General features: G+C 35.8%; 1 protein-coding gene across 4 annotated transcripts in view; it reads left to right on the top strand.

Annotated features, from left to right (window-relative positions):
* Positions 1-6613: 6613 nt before the first annotated feature.
* LOC103130809 (glutamate receptor 1-like) overlaps positions 6614-14908 on the top strand; it is a 21076-nt gene continuing 12781 nt past the window's right edge. Inside the window, exons 1-2 of one of the 4 annotated variants that reach the window (XM_007542315.2) lie at positions 6614-7306; positions 9512-9626. In XM_007542315.2, the coding sequence (XP_007542377.1) occupies positions 7266-7306; positions 9512-9626 (156 nt within the window). In that variant the 5' untranslated portion in view covers positions 6614-7265. Of the gene's footprint in view, positions 7307-7873; positions 9627-12435; positions 13345-14127; positions 14252-14908 lie in introns of those variants that run through there. The other 3 variants (XR_001660392.1, XR_001660391.1, XR_001660393.1) reach the window with 3 other exon arrangements.

The following is a 14908-nucleotide window of genomic DNA, read 5'->3' on the forward strand; positions in this document are numbered from 1 at the left end:
TCTGTCTCTGTCTTTCTTCTGCTGTCAGGTAACACTGAGCCTCAGCTTTAGTACATTTTATTTAAATGAAAAATTTAGACCAGTTACTACTGACCTGAATGTGGGCTGATTATTTAAAAGAAACAAGCCCAGCTGTGTTTATTTACACTTCAATGTTCAAAATAAATGACCAAGACTGCATTCCAATTTCTGATACCAATGATGAACAGGTTTTCTTGCAGAAAGCTAAGATGTAAAATAAAATTCAGCACACTATTTCTACAAGGTTCAATTAGGATTTGTATATTAGAAGCCTTAGGATCATTTAATGATAAAAAGAGACCGGTCATGAGAAAACCAAGACAAGGAACCAGGCAGGATGCAGCAGAAGGAACCAGCAAAGAAAAATGAAAATCAATGAGCTGAAATACTAATGAAAGGAAATGGTGGAGTGCTGGACCAGGTGAGCACAATCAGTGAGGAAAGCTGAACAGCTCCTGCAAAGGGGAGCAGGAAAGGGGAAAGGCGATTAATGAACATGATGATGCACAGAGAGTTGAACTTAGAAACCAAGGACAAATTGCACAGTTTATCAGAAAGTTAAAAAGTTTTAAACCAACTTAAGAAAGTTCATAAATGGTATAATAATTGAGTCTTTTCCTGCCTTTGCGCTTATGGACAAATAAATTGGATGAAGTTGGCTGAATAAATTTTGCAAAATAACACATGCAAACACGACATTAATCACCAAAATGGAACCAGTTTCTAGTCTAAAAGCTTCTTCAGTTATTCAGGGATTTCATAGCAGTAATACAAACTGGCTAGTTCACATATTTATTAATAACTATTACTCAACTGTGATGGGATTGTGTCATTTTTAGGCACCTTTTCTTCTAGCTTCCTTTTGATGACAAAAGCAGCCTGCAGAAATGTAGATGCCAGAGCAGTTAAATTTTAACAATAATAAATGACAACATAATCTGCATAAAAGTAGTAAGAAGCATTTGACACATTTTCACACAGCACAATAGTGTAAATTGTAATTAAAACTGGCTCTAAAACAGAACCTTGAGGTACACTATTTTTTTTTACCTTAAAATATAACTATGAATCCCTTCAAAAGGAATTCATAGCGATTAGTGAGCCCCTGTGTGCTGTAGTGACAACGAAACAGGGAACTTGCTTAAGATATTTTGTAGTAAAGTTTAAGAAATAGTTTGGGTAGATTTCTAAAAAATGTTTCATTTGAAAATATTGATGTCCAGGGATCATTGTGCCCAACATTGCTATAACTAGTTGTGGCATCTTTATTAGAGAAAATGCTGTGGTCACCATATAACATTATTTTTTTGTGACAGGACAATATTTTTCTGAATGCCTGGATAAGAATCACATGATCTAGCATATTAGAACTACAAACATAGTTTATTTTTAAAAAGAGTCACTGCTTCTTTATCTCAGCTTTATTCTGATGAAAATTAATAAAAGGCAATGGCAGCGCAGCACAAAGCAAGCATCTTTTAAAAAGTTTTATGTTTAAATCTTTGATCATTATGTCAGATGTTTACATTGATCATAGAATTCAAATCTTCATAAAAAAAAGACAACAAAAATATGTTGTGATCCTAATAAACCTAGAACTGAACATGTTTCTCCATATTGATCAATCCATGTTCATTCAGCAAATTAATGCAGATTTGGTTTTTTTATTATTTGATTTAATTGAATACAGTTGAACTAAACTAAAAGTTGGGTAAATATTTCTAAAAGTTTAGATTTTTACTTGACAGCAGAATTTGAAAGATTTCTTTTCCTTTCCTTTGTGTTTGACATAGAATGGAAAATGTATCAGTTGTTCTGTGTTGCTCTTATTATTTCTGCCTCATGTCAGCATTTTTATATTCAAGCCAGAAACAAACACTTGACAGAGGAGACTGGTGCACTCTGAATGTAATCATTTGTTCCTTTATGTTGGAAAATACTCAATCAGGGAATTGTTTGTGGTCCACCTTTTCTGTCTCCATGTTTCTATGCTTTTGAGCTGCAAAAGAAAAACACAAACCAATTCACTGCTTTGAGGGGAAAAAAGTCATATAAAAGGCAGATTCCATGTTCAGTTGCTAAGCAACGTAGTTGTGGTAAAGCACTTGAATGCAGAGCATTTATTTTAATCAACTTCACTCATCAAAAGCATTAGCTCTGTGTGAAGAATCGGTGCTGTCTCTGGCTATTAACTGCTGTCATGGTGACAGATAAACACATCCTCTTTCAGTTTTGCATATTAGGACATAATAAATAAAACTATCTGGTATTTAGCAGATTTTTAAAGCTAAGGAAATATAATCTCAGAAGAGCAATACAACATTGACATTAAATTCCATTCAAATTGCTACTAGGTTGTTGGAAAGGCTGCTAAGTTATAGGAGGAGATTTAAGCTTTAAGACAAATCTGGCATTAATATGAATGGTGATGTCTTTTGTGCTGCTTTGCAGGCACACAGAGTTTTCATTTGAAATGGGAGACATTGCTGCAATCAAAAGCTGCCTCTTCAAGAAATAGTAGCAGAGAAACAGTCTATATGCTCATGTGCAAATCTTACTACATTATTTTCTCATAAAAGTAGCTTTTCTGCATTTTTTTAAGTTTATGGAACATTTTGCAAAACATTATGTCTGTGATTATTCTGACTATGATTCTGATTACCCTATGATATTGAACCTGTAAAAATAGACTCTACCCCGTTATTCTTCCTGCTGGAGAAGTCAAGGCACTCACATAATTGAGCGTATTTTAAGTGGACTCAAAGCGGACGTTTGCCAGACACGTCTGTGCACAGGTCAATTTTTACGTCACAGTACGATGTTCACATTGAACTGTTTTGTATGCAATACCGAGCTCATAAGGTTTGAGAGTCGGCACAACCATTCAGAAGGACACTGCTCAACCAGACTGCCACTTTGTGCTGCTTTAGCAGGTGTGCGGTGGCTGCCCTGGAGAGGAAGCATCAGACTAGGTGCCGAACTTGCTAGCATCCATTTGGATTGTGGAAAATTAAGGGATTTGTCTTGAGAAAGGACTATGAAATCTCAACAGTGGACAGTGTGTGTGGACTTCATGCGGCTCACAGAATACACACAGTATTCTGGGTGATGGTGGCAATGGCAGTAGGAGTTCACCCTGCAATTGGTGAATCGCTGGTTTGATTCCCGGTCCATCTGCCCTTGTTGTCTGTGTCTGTGACCCTTGTTGACGCTTCACCCGCAGTGCCTGCTGATGTTGGTCAGAGGGGTTGATGGCAGCTGTAGCTGCATTCCAGCAGTTTGTTGTCAACAGTGTGAATGAGCCCTTTGAGATTTCAATTGGAGCTAGAGGGCTTCATTAATAAATGGATTATTATTACTAGTATGCCCACGTATGCAGGATGCTTTTGGCCTTTTCAAACATAAACAGAAGATGAAGATGTGAAGGACCAGTTGAAAGGAGAGAACACATCATTGTTTCTGTCTCCAGATGCTGATGTTTTATTAGATGGCCGACTTTCTCTCCTCCTTTAGAAAATGCTATAATTTCTATTGTACACCAGTAGCTGGCCATAATATTATTAAGAATTATGTCAAAATTCCTTAAAAAGATAGGAAAACAGAAAGCATGGGTAAGGAAAGGCTAAATGCTAAAGCTTCTTTCAAAACAACTGTAGCTCATGTTCCTTTTGACAGTCAGTGACCTCTTCAGCTCGCTTTTAAGATTCATGGAAAACAGAATCTAGATGAAGTGACAGAGTGTAGAAACAGCTTCTCTGTAGTTGCTGTGATTTCTATCATTGAAGTAATTGTATTCATGTGCACTTAGATGTCTTTATATAACAGAAATCGAGTTTTTAAACATCCCCACTTCAAAAAGCATTTTTAAAACTATAAAAAAAATTCCATCAAAATTCCATTGTGCATTTGGACGAGTTGTGCAAAATGAAGCAGAAAATCGACCTATGTTTGCATCAAAGCATGATATTGACGGCCTTATTTTTAACATCCTGCTTCTGAATTTTGACTTAATATCTGGTTAAATAAATGATCACTCTGCCTTATGTTTCTTGTTCATCTGAGTTCAAATTCAACTAATTAAAAAAAGAGAATATTTCATATTCTGATATAGAAAACACTGAAACTGAAAGAGGATGTGCTTTGATTTTGTCTTTGTTTCATCTTTGTTGTTTATCTCTGGTTAAAGTGAATCATTTTGCAAGAGTTTTGTTCATAAATGTAAACATCAAAGCATCTGAGAGTTGCACACAGATTTGAGGTGGAGTTTGATGAACTCAATGGATTCATCACTCCCCCAATTATACTTTTGACTCGTCAACCTAGTCCCTTCAACATACGACTCCAGCTAGTGGTAACTGAACAGTATGCAGTACATCCATACCTCATACTGAAAGTCTTCACATATTTATCATTGGAATTATTTATAAACTGGAGAAATGGGCAAAAAGAGAAAATACAATTGGATTTATTAACAGATTTGTTATTATGTTACAATAGATATTATTTTTGATATTTATGGACCCACCCAGCTGCAGTCCTAACTTGAATCTGATTTTTAAAAATCTACAGAGGAACTTTTGAATGATGGTGCAGAAACCTTCCAGCCTCAAAAGCTTATCTTAAAATTTTTAAATATCAGTGGAAATATGCAAAAATAAAGTAAGCAATTACAAGAATTCAAAATTGATACTCCTTTTATACTCCTTTATCTTTTGATAAATGCCTTTTCTTTTCTGATAAGAAAAACCTGGTTACATGATGATGCATTTAATCTACGTCTACCAGTTCTTTGAATAATTTTACACTTAATTATAATTGATATCCAGATTTGCTACTTAAAATCAGCTGTTCAAGGATTCTCTTTATCCAATCTGGCTGAGTTTGTTTGCTGAGAAGATGTGGAAACTTCTGTTATCTAATACATGTAATGTAATGCACATAATGAGGAGCCCACTGTGACATTAATATGCCCTTGAATATCCTGCTAAGATCATCCATATAGTGACAGATTTATATTATCTTTGTCTAACAGAAAGGCACCCTGAAGAAACACATCCACAAATTTAAACTGTTGTGATCTGCAGTTGGTGCTCTGGAACAAAACTCTTAATTAAGCATTGTTGTTCATATTATCATGTCATCAGTGCTAGTGCTGCTCTGTAGCTTTGATCATCATCTGCATGTGAAGAGGAACAACAGTCAGGTGTGTTTCATCCATGACTCACAGTTTGAATCACTAGTTCTGACCTCATGTAAGTTCCAAGTAAATCTTTGAATGTTTTTCCTCTTTTCTTTACCAGGTAATGAATGAAGGTTGATGAAAGTTCACAGAAATCTGTTACAAATTCACTGATTGTTTTTCATCCCAGATTACTTCAGCATCTGAACATCACAGGCTGCTCTGTCTTTAACAATATAGTTTTCTTTCTGCTAAAGTGCTGGGTTTTTAACCAATACATGTAAAAAAAACTGATAAATCAGTTTAGCATTTGATAAAGAAGTTCTGATGAAGCACACAACTGCTTATTGATGTTTAAAGATGAAGCACCTGAAGTTACCAGCATTCATGCAAACACAGGTTGGATTAGGAGTATTTTAATCCCAGCAGTTATTTTCCTAATATCATTATAGTTTTGTTTCATCAGTCCAGGCTTCCTTGTAATCTTTTAAGATGGTGTTATCTGAAAAATTTCTGAAAGTAGTTGAACTTTTTTGCTTGTTTTCTTTTTCTCTGTCCAGTACATGACACTTCCAGTGTTTGTTTGTTGGTTTGTTTCTTAATTTACCCAATTCAGAGTCAGTAAGATATGAATTATTAAACTCAGTGAATAAATCTATGATGCATAAGGGACGTCTTGGAAAAGTATTTGTCTTTAGACATCCTTCTCGGACATAATTCGTTCCCCTTTCTGTAATTGTTTCAATAAACAATAGTTTGACAGAGGAAAAAATGATTTTAAATCCAGTAGTCATTCTGAGAGTGCTATTGGATGAAAAGCAGAAATAATCAGCTGATGGTGATTAGGTTATATATGTTAAAGGTTTGCCTTTCATATGCTGGAGATAAAGGTTTTTGACCTCCTAGTTTCTTCTTCTCTTTCTAATTTTTTCAGCACAAAATAGAGAAATTATTTGTTTGCAAACACAGCAGATGCATGCACAACCTGACTGCAGCAAGAGCAGGGCAGCCTTTAAACGCTCACTAGTTGCCATAGTTACCAGCATTTATCTAGCTGTTTTAACATTAGCTAGCTGTTGTTGGCAGTTGTTTCTTATGTTATTCTACCAAACTGAAATGAATGAGATGCATCTTACTGAACCATAAGCACTAAATGCAGGTAAGTCGATAAATGATGAGAGAAAATGGATCAAACATGAACTATTACCTACTAGCAATATTAAGCAAATTTGTTCACGGTAAGATCATCAGCTCTCATTGAGATATGTCGATTCCCTCTAAATAAGACAAACATATACATGGTGAGCAATAAGGGCACCAGAATAGGGTTTAGCTAAAAATTACATTTTTATTTTATAAAAATGGAATTCATATTTAGCATGCAAAAGACAAATAAAATAATGTCTTCCTAATTTCGTCACAATTAGAGGGAAAATGTATCTGAATCCATCAAGGCAGGTGACCAACTCAGCCTTCAAAAGTTAAAAATGAGCTTAGCGTCACGTGCAAAGTGTTAACAGGTCACCATGCCAGGCACAAGGGCTGCACTGAAAATAGGAAAAATCTGAGGCAAAACCTGGATACCTATTGGACAAGACCACTTTAGGAGATTACAACTGACTGCATGAACAAAAACTATAAGGAAATTTTAAAATCTGTCAGTCTTTCTCAATGAAAAATGAATCTGGAGGGTCTAGATTACCACATTGTCAAACCATTTACAGTCTAGTGGCAGACATATATTTTTTCTGTACACATGAATGTTTGCTTTCAGAAACCAGGAAAATGTCAAAGCTTTTATCATAAACCTGATAAAAGCTTCACTTGGATGTGATGAGAGGAAGGTCTGGGCTGAAAACAGTGAACTTGTCCTTACATGCACCATTCATTAGACTCACGCAGCTGTACTGATGTTGCGTTCCTCAATATGGCAGTCCTCATTAACAACAAGTTCCCTTCTTATCCCTTATTGTTACTATCGTCCCCTGTAGAAACCCTGTTAACTTGGCAGTGTTAAAACTGAACGAGCAGGGCCTGTTGGACAAATTGAAAAACAGATGGTGGTATGACAAGGGAGAGTGCGGCATCGGGGGAGGGGACTCCAAGGTCAGATCACCGTAACCCTGACGGGTAACGACAGGCAATGGTACACCAGGGTAACCGGCAGAAAGGCACAGCTTCAGTAGCAAGCATGAAACCCTCTGGGAACAAATCAGACAAACATGAATTCTACTCTCATTCTCTGATTGTTGGGGTATTTTCATAACTATTTCAAAAGTTGGCAGTTAATGACCAAAATATTTCTGCTTCATATGTTGTTTTCTTCAGCTTAATAGATTTTTGTAGTCCACTATACACTGCCCGACTTTATGTGGCATACAATGATGCCTAGATGGAGCAGTGCTAGCCATATGTTTGTACATAATGCAGTTCCCACATGTGCAGCTGAGCTCAGGAATCGTATGTACAAACGCATGTGTAGATTATCTGTGTCATGCAAGAATATAATTGCAATTTTAGTAAATCCTGCACTGAGTACAGTGAGATTTTCCTCAAGATTGTGGAAGCACTGGTCATCATTTATTTGTGACTCACTGAATATTATGATTGTATTTTTTTCTGTTTCTTATTATGTTTTATCTTTTTATTATGGACCTTTTTATGTGTCTAGAATAAAGATATGATGATGATGATGTTTTAAGGGTCATTTGAGGCCTAACCATTCATCCTTAAACACAAACTGCTTGGACCTCATTGACATGTACATCATCACATTCACAAAGTTTTTCCCTCAGTTTAGCCTTGGCTTTTCAGTAATATGTGCAGTTATCACTACAACCTAGTAGAGGGCTATGATGCTGTGTTTTGTACATTGATTTGAAGAGATAAAGAAGGAAAGAAAAATAGTGAATTATGGCATGAACATCTGTGCAGTTTTTTAGTTTCTGAGTGGTAAATAATCAAAATAGAGAAAACAGAATCTTCCAGTTATGTTTGGAAACAAGGACTGATGATGTATAAAAGACGGGATGCATGCAGAGGTCCAAGGAGATACAAGGTTTACCTCACACAGGGAACCCAAATGAAGTTACCCCCCGCCCCCACCTTCTTCAAATCTTCTTCAAACAACAGAATTGGTGTCAAATATTTGTGCTGATTTGTGCAGCAAAAATGTTTGTTTATGCCTCCTTAAAGATATGAATAAATGTTTTCCAGGGTCATAAAAAATGGTCAAACCAGACAGACCATGTTTACAAAATCAAGCAAATCTGGTGTCAATCAACTGTTCTAATATTTAGCTGAACAAACAAAATCCATCTCGTTTGATTTTGTTAATGTGCTGGAAGAGCACAAACATAAATTTTGCTGCACAGACTCAGCACAGTTGATTGACATTTTCTGTCTGATTTTGTAAATGACTGGACTGGATGGTTGACCTTTGATGACCTCTAAAGATGTTTAGACTGTAAAGATGTTAAAATGATAGCAGCACAAATGTTTGAAACCAATTTGTTTAATTGAAGAACTGAAGAAACCCCCCCAGGTCTATCAATGTTCTGTTAGATCCCATGATGGGTTTTCAGTTTGAAAACATCCAGCTAACCAAACATCTCACAGGAAATCCCAATTTGTTGTTATTTTAATTAACTGCAGAATTTTGTTGTTTCAATTTGAGTTTTTCAAAGTTCCTGCATGTTTCCCTGGAACAGAAGCTTCAATTAACTTTTTATAGAAGTTCAAACCATTAACTTAAAAGTATATTTCTGCATGAAGACCAACTAACCAGTTGATCTGGCAAACGTATTGTTTTAAATACCCCTTTGATCAGCTTCTACCCAGCAATCCAAACAGCTTCACCTCCTGCAGTCTCTTTGGCTTCACCATGACAGAAAACAGTATTTACTGATTATATTCACTTTGCTCAGTAAAAGAAAGCGTCCCAGAGTGTTTTCAGCTGCTGTCGGTTACCCAAAGTGATATAGTAATACACATCTCGCAAGTAGGGAGTCAGGCCAAACTAAGCTAGATGGAGTATTAATGCATATCACTTTGATACAGTTTCCAATATTTTTTTGTGTTGTTTCTGTTTTCTGTTTGTTTTGTTTTTCTTTCTGTTGTTGAGCTGTTACTTGTAGTGTACAGCATCTGTACTGCTAATGGAGCTTTTTGCTAAAATCGTTCTACAACCACCACTGCTGCTGCAGCTGTGGCCAACACAGTTGAACAATAACATAACATAACATGGATGTGCATAATGTTATTTATGTTATTTCCAATCCCACCCACTCCCCTTCCCTTGATTCTCTGAAGAATCCCAGTAAACCTAGCAGTACTGAAGCTCAATGAACAAGCCGTCTTAGACAAGTTGAAAAACAAGTGGTGGTATGACAAGGGGGAATGTGGACACAAGGACTCCGGCAGAAAGGTCAGTTCTTGAGGTGACTTAGCCTGGTACCATGGTCATGCATTGGTTTGCCCCAACACCCTCCCCACTTTCTCCTGAACCCATTTCAAAATACCCCAGATCCACAGCAAGAACACTAAGGTAGTTTAATTCAGCTCTTTTTTTTTACTTTTAAAGATTGATTTTTTTTCCCTGTGGGATGACTAATATCTGTAGATTATTGTTAAAATGACATGTGATTCCCATTTTACTACAACTTCCTTCTCATCCCAACTCCTACATTTTGCACATTTTAATTATTTATTTGAATCATTTTCCTGGGTAGCATGATTGTGCATTGTACAACTCAATAATCTATAAAGATAAAAACCAGATTTCTCAGGTATTTGGCTCATTTAGCAGAAATCATTAATACATTTCTATAAATGCACCCACACCTTAGAAAAAGTGTCAATGCAGTTGTATGTTTTGGATTCATTCTATACAGAAATAAGAATGGTTCAAAGAAAAAACTAAAATTCCAAAAGGTATTATGATATATGATGTATGGATGACTTGGATGAGAAGATCAAAAGCTTAAATGTAGGAGTTGGGGTGTCTCTAATAGAATGGATTCACCTTTTAAACCTGGAAAGTGAAAAGAGAGAGAGAGATTTCAGCTAATCAGTACGGTGGCCCTGAGGTGCAAAACACTACAACATTAACGAAGCACAATTACAAATACAAAAACACTTTGTTAATGTTGTAGTGTTTTGCACCTCAGGGCCACCGTAAATCAGAGCTGTCATGTGTTTTCTTAAAATATTTGGAATATACTTTAAATTATAATAACAGAATAAAAGTTTGGAATTTTAGGGTCAAATATATATCTTATTGATCATTAAAGAGAAGGCAAGAAGCTGGTTAGCTTAGGTTAAAGAAATGAGGCAGCAGTTGACCTCCCATTCACCTAAAAAAAATAAGAATTCATTTTTAGGTCCCCCCACTATTGTTAGAACAATGGTTCAGTCCAAAGTGTAGGAGGATCAACCGACACAGGCTCCGTTAGAGTCGCAGAAGTGAAGAGCTAGCTGTTAGCTGTAGCTCTGCAGCACTAACAAAAAACCCTCCAGTAAGTAAAATACTTTAAGCTGAAGACATGTAACATGTTTTATTGACTTTCACTGCTCAATAGGAAGAAACACATTGACAATAAACAGTTCGTTATTTCATTAATTTGGCTGAATCCTGATAAACTGCCACCTTATGTCTTGGAAATCAAAACTAGCTAAACTGCTACATTGCTTTCATAGACTTAGCTCCTTTTTCTGTCGAAGGTAGACAATATTCCAATTATATTTAACTCTAACTCTTACTTTAATAAGAAGAGTTTGAAACTGGAGGGAGCGGCTGAGCGTTAGCATTAGCATTAGCCGACAGCTCAGTATGGGAACCAAGAGCAGAGGGGCGACTGCAGCTGGCAGTAAAAAAAATAAAGTATGCCTTTATTTCTTACCATCTTCAACGTAGAGCCTTTAAAACCACAAAATAAAATCTCAATATTTGTCTAGAAAACTCTGGTGCTGACCTTTGAGTTTAAGTTATGATACTTCCCAAATATTAAATTCCTACATATTTATGGGGTCTCAGCCATCCAGGACATGAAAAAAAANTTTTTTTAAACACATTTTGTCATTTTTAAAACCTTGATCCCATCAAAGACAGGTAGAAAAATGTGCTATTATTGCTCATTTGACATTAGTGCTAATTCAAATGAAGTGATAGAAAAAAGCCACAACATCTAGACTGGTCACAGACGGATAACCTGGCTTTTTGAGTTGCAGCAATGCATGCAAACCGACAAATGAATAAAAAAAAAATGAAATATATTTTTGTTGTCCTGTCTACAAATACAGAAAAGTCTTATGTTTTTGATATACTTCTGCTAATCGAAGAAGGGAATTCTGAGGTTTTCAGGTTGTTTCTTGTCTGAATTTCATAACATTTTCCTTGTTCTTTGTATCAAGCTTTAAATTGAGCTAACCAGCTTACTGTCTACTCTACTGATATTAACAAGCACCAGAATGGCAAACTTCTTGTTTAACTATAGCAGATAGAGTTTAGGTTTACTGAATCCTTTTATTTATGGAATCAGAATTCATTACTGCTGCTGATTGTTCTGGAGAACAAAAGAGGGAAATAATTATAGACCAAATAATAATTATACAAATGAGGATTCTGATGACAGAAAGTTTGTTTTGTATGTTTGTAATGTCACATTTTTGCAAATTGATGAGAAAATCTGCCAAGATTAAACCTGTTTTGTCATCTTTTGTTCTATAGATAAGGTCTTTTCATGTCTCCAAATCAGATTTTCTCCACTCAGCTCTCTTTCTGTTCTTCAGAATATTCAGCGGTCAGCAAAGTTCAGTAGAAGCAGTTGTAGACACGAGGGCAAGATGCTCTGCAGAGAAATGTGGCTTTTTACATCATGTTTTAACCCAAATCCTGCCTGCCTTTGTAGGCACATTTGAAGAATATTTTAAGCTTCTGCTGGTGGCAAAAAAAACTTTCTTGAGGATGTTGAAAATACTTTTTGTTTCTTGCTTTGGGCGATGTTTAGTCATTTAAGCTTTGACAAATAAAATCTGGCCTTGGAGGAAATTTTCAGATCAAAGCAAGATTTCTATTTTTACTCTTTCTGAATACATCGGATGTAAAAAGTCACAGTTTCCAATCTGAAAATGTTTTTTTTCCTATTTTCCTCACTGATGTCTCAGCTTATGGCTGCTCTCCAGTAGATATTAAATCCAATAACCACAGCTTTCCCTCTTCTCCTCTTCCTTCCCAGACACACTCCTTAATGTTTTTGTCTCCAATCTGTCATGAACCTCCTGTTTTGCTCTGAACTCTCTGAGTAACAGAGAGTGTGACTAACCTGGAGATGTTCATCAGTCTGTCGAGGAGACAGCTTACTGTCATACTAAAGCTGCAGCAACAAGACACTCACTGCCATTTGGCTTCTGACAAGAAAAGTCACATGGAGGCAGTAAAAAATGTCCAAAACTTTATTTTTGTCTGGTAGAAATGTATCAATTCAGTTGAAGTCTATTTTTTATGTAACACCAGCACAGAACCAAGGTAATTTTATGGCACTTAAATTTAGAAAACAAGTTGAAATTATATCAAGAATTCTAGAGCATCGTCTATGATCACACTGTGTCACATGTTTTTAATTTTGGTTAGTTTTAAAGTTAGAAGTTCAACATTGCATAAACAAAAAAATCTTACCAAGTACTTATATTCTAGCATTTGGTGCAAATATCTTAGTACACTTGAAGTAAGATAAAAGTATCCTACAAGAAACTTTACAGCAAGATATCAAAGCTTGTTTTAAGTCAATTATTCCTTAATATTGATGAAAAGGTACTAATTCTGCTGGCAGATTTGGTCACTTATAATAAGACATTTTTCCCATGTTAGAATATAAGTGAAATAATCAATGGAACTCATACTTTTTCATCAACATTAAGAAATACTTAACCTTAAACAAGCTGATATGTCTTGCTGAAGTTCTTTGTCAGTTAATTTTGTCTTATTTCAAGTATACATTTGCACAATTAATTTAAAATGCTTCTGTCCCAAACCAGGCCTGAAGACACAAAGCTATTTTGTTAATGGCTAAAGACACAGGCTTTCTCCTCAGTTTTAAAGCCAGAGAAAAGGCCTGAATTTTACACACAGCAAGTCGACACAAAGTGTGAGTACACAAAGAGACACAGTAGTCCATCCTGTGTCCTGTTAGAATAACAACGAGACAACTTCTTTAATGAAATAGCACAAGTAGGTCCCAAAATGTTCTGACATTACACGGGCCTGTTACTCCTAAATACAATGTCTTGCAGGTGAATATAAATACAAATGATATGTTACCCTATTAAAAACAAATCCACTTGGGAAGACTCCATGGCCAAGTCATATCACATGCAGTGACCACAGTTAACTCACTTATCCTAGTTCAATCCTTCCATGTGCTTCATGTCTTTCCATTCTTCCTGTCCTACTTTTGAAAAATGCCACTAGTGCCACAAAATCCTTACAAACTAACAAAGAACAGCTCTGAATTGAAGGACAAAGGGAACTCCAACGTTTTCAGATTGTTCACATTGTAAAATAATCCTTTTCAAAATTTCTCACAAAATCCAAGACATTCCTGTGTGAATAAGCACGTCTTCTTCAGCCTGGTATTAGTCGGACCTTAAGCTGTCTCTTCAGACTCCTCAGATGTTGACTGACTGCAGAACACATTCAGTGATGGGTTCACAACATTTTCTATGAATAAAAATGAGGAGTTTAGTTTTTTCGTCTATGTTATGAAAGGCTGCATGGGTGAGAGTCACTGAAACTGAGATGCATGAGATGAAAGTAATGACACAAAAATGAGACCTTGTGAAGAATATATGTTCTACTTTTTTTTTTTTACAGAATAAAGACTAACACAAATGTTTATTAATAAAATAGGACTCATCCTCTGAGTCAATAAAATGTTTCAATTATTTTAGAGAATGTTTCTTTTGTTTTTGTTTTATTCTGTTAGATTTTTCTTCCTGCATGAGCTTGCATGCGACAAACGGAAGACAGTGTATCATCAGAGGCGGTGATTAGAGGTAACTAAGAGCAAATCAACTCAAATCAAATCAACTCACACTAAATATGAGCTCACCAATAATTCATCAACAGAGATATTAGATATTTGGCTATTTTGAGTACAATTACAAGTGGTTCTTGTTAGATTCTCTTTTTGTGGTGACATTAAAATGCATATTTTTTTAGGCACAATTCAAAGTAATAGGTCACTTTAAAACAGGAAACAGACTGAGGGAAGAACATACCAAATGAAGTTCTGAAACAAAATCAAAAATCCAGACCCAATATTCTTCTGTGATGATGATGATGATGATGACCAGGCACTGTGAAGAAAACAATGGAAAAATTCTGAATGTGAGGAAAAGAAAAGTATTTGCGAAAATGATGCATTTGTACCTTTGAGACAAGAAAGAAAGGCTCCGTCATTGAAATTGAAAGTTGGGCACTAAGAAGGATAAAGATTTGGTTGACAACCAGACCTGAGTTGGGAATAAAACTGATTTCACTCACAAGCCACAAAAAGGAAGAAAAAAAACATCAGAGGAGATGTGTGGTGGTTTTAGAAGTGGACTTGTGGTCTTATCAAAAGTCTGACAGAATATGTTGTTAGGGGAGATACACTCCTGATCAAAATCTTAAGACCAGTCAAAAAATTGCAAGAATTTGCATTTTGCACT

This window comes from Poecilia formosa, unplaced genomic scaffold, assembly GCF_000485575.1.
Source record: "Poecilia formosa unplaced genomic scaffold, Poecilia_formosa-5.1.2 Scaffold679, whole genome shotgun sequence".
In the NCBI taxonomy this organism is placed as follows: Eukaryota; Metazoa; Chordata; class Actinopteri; order Cyprinodontiformes; family Poeciliidae; genus Poecilia; species Poecilia formosa.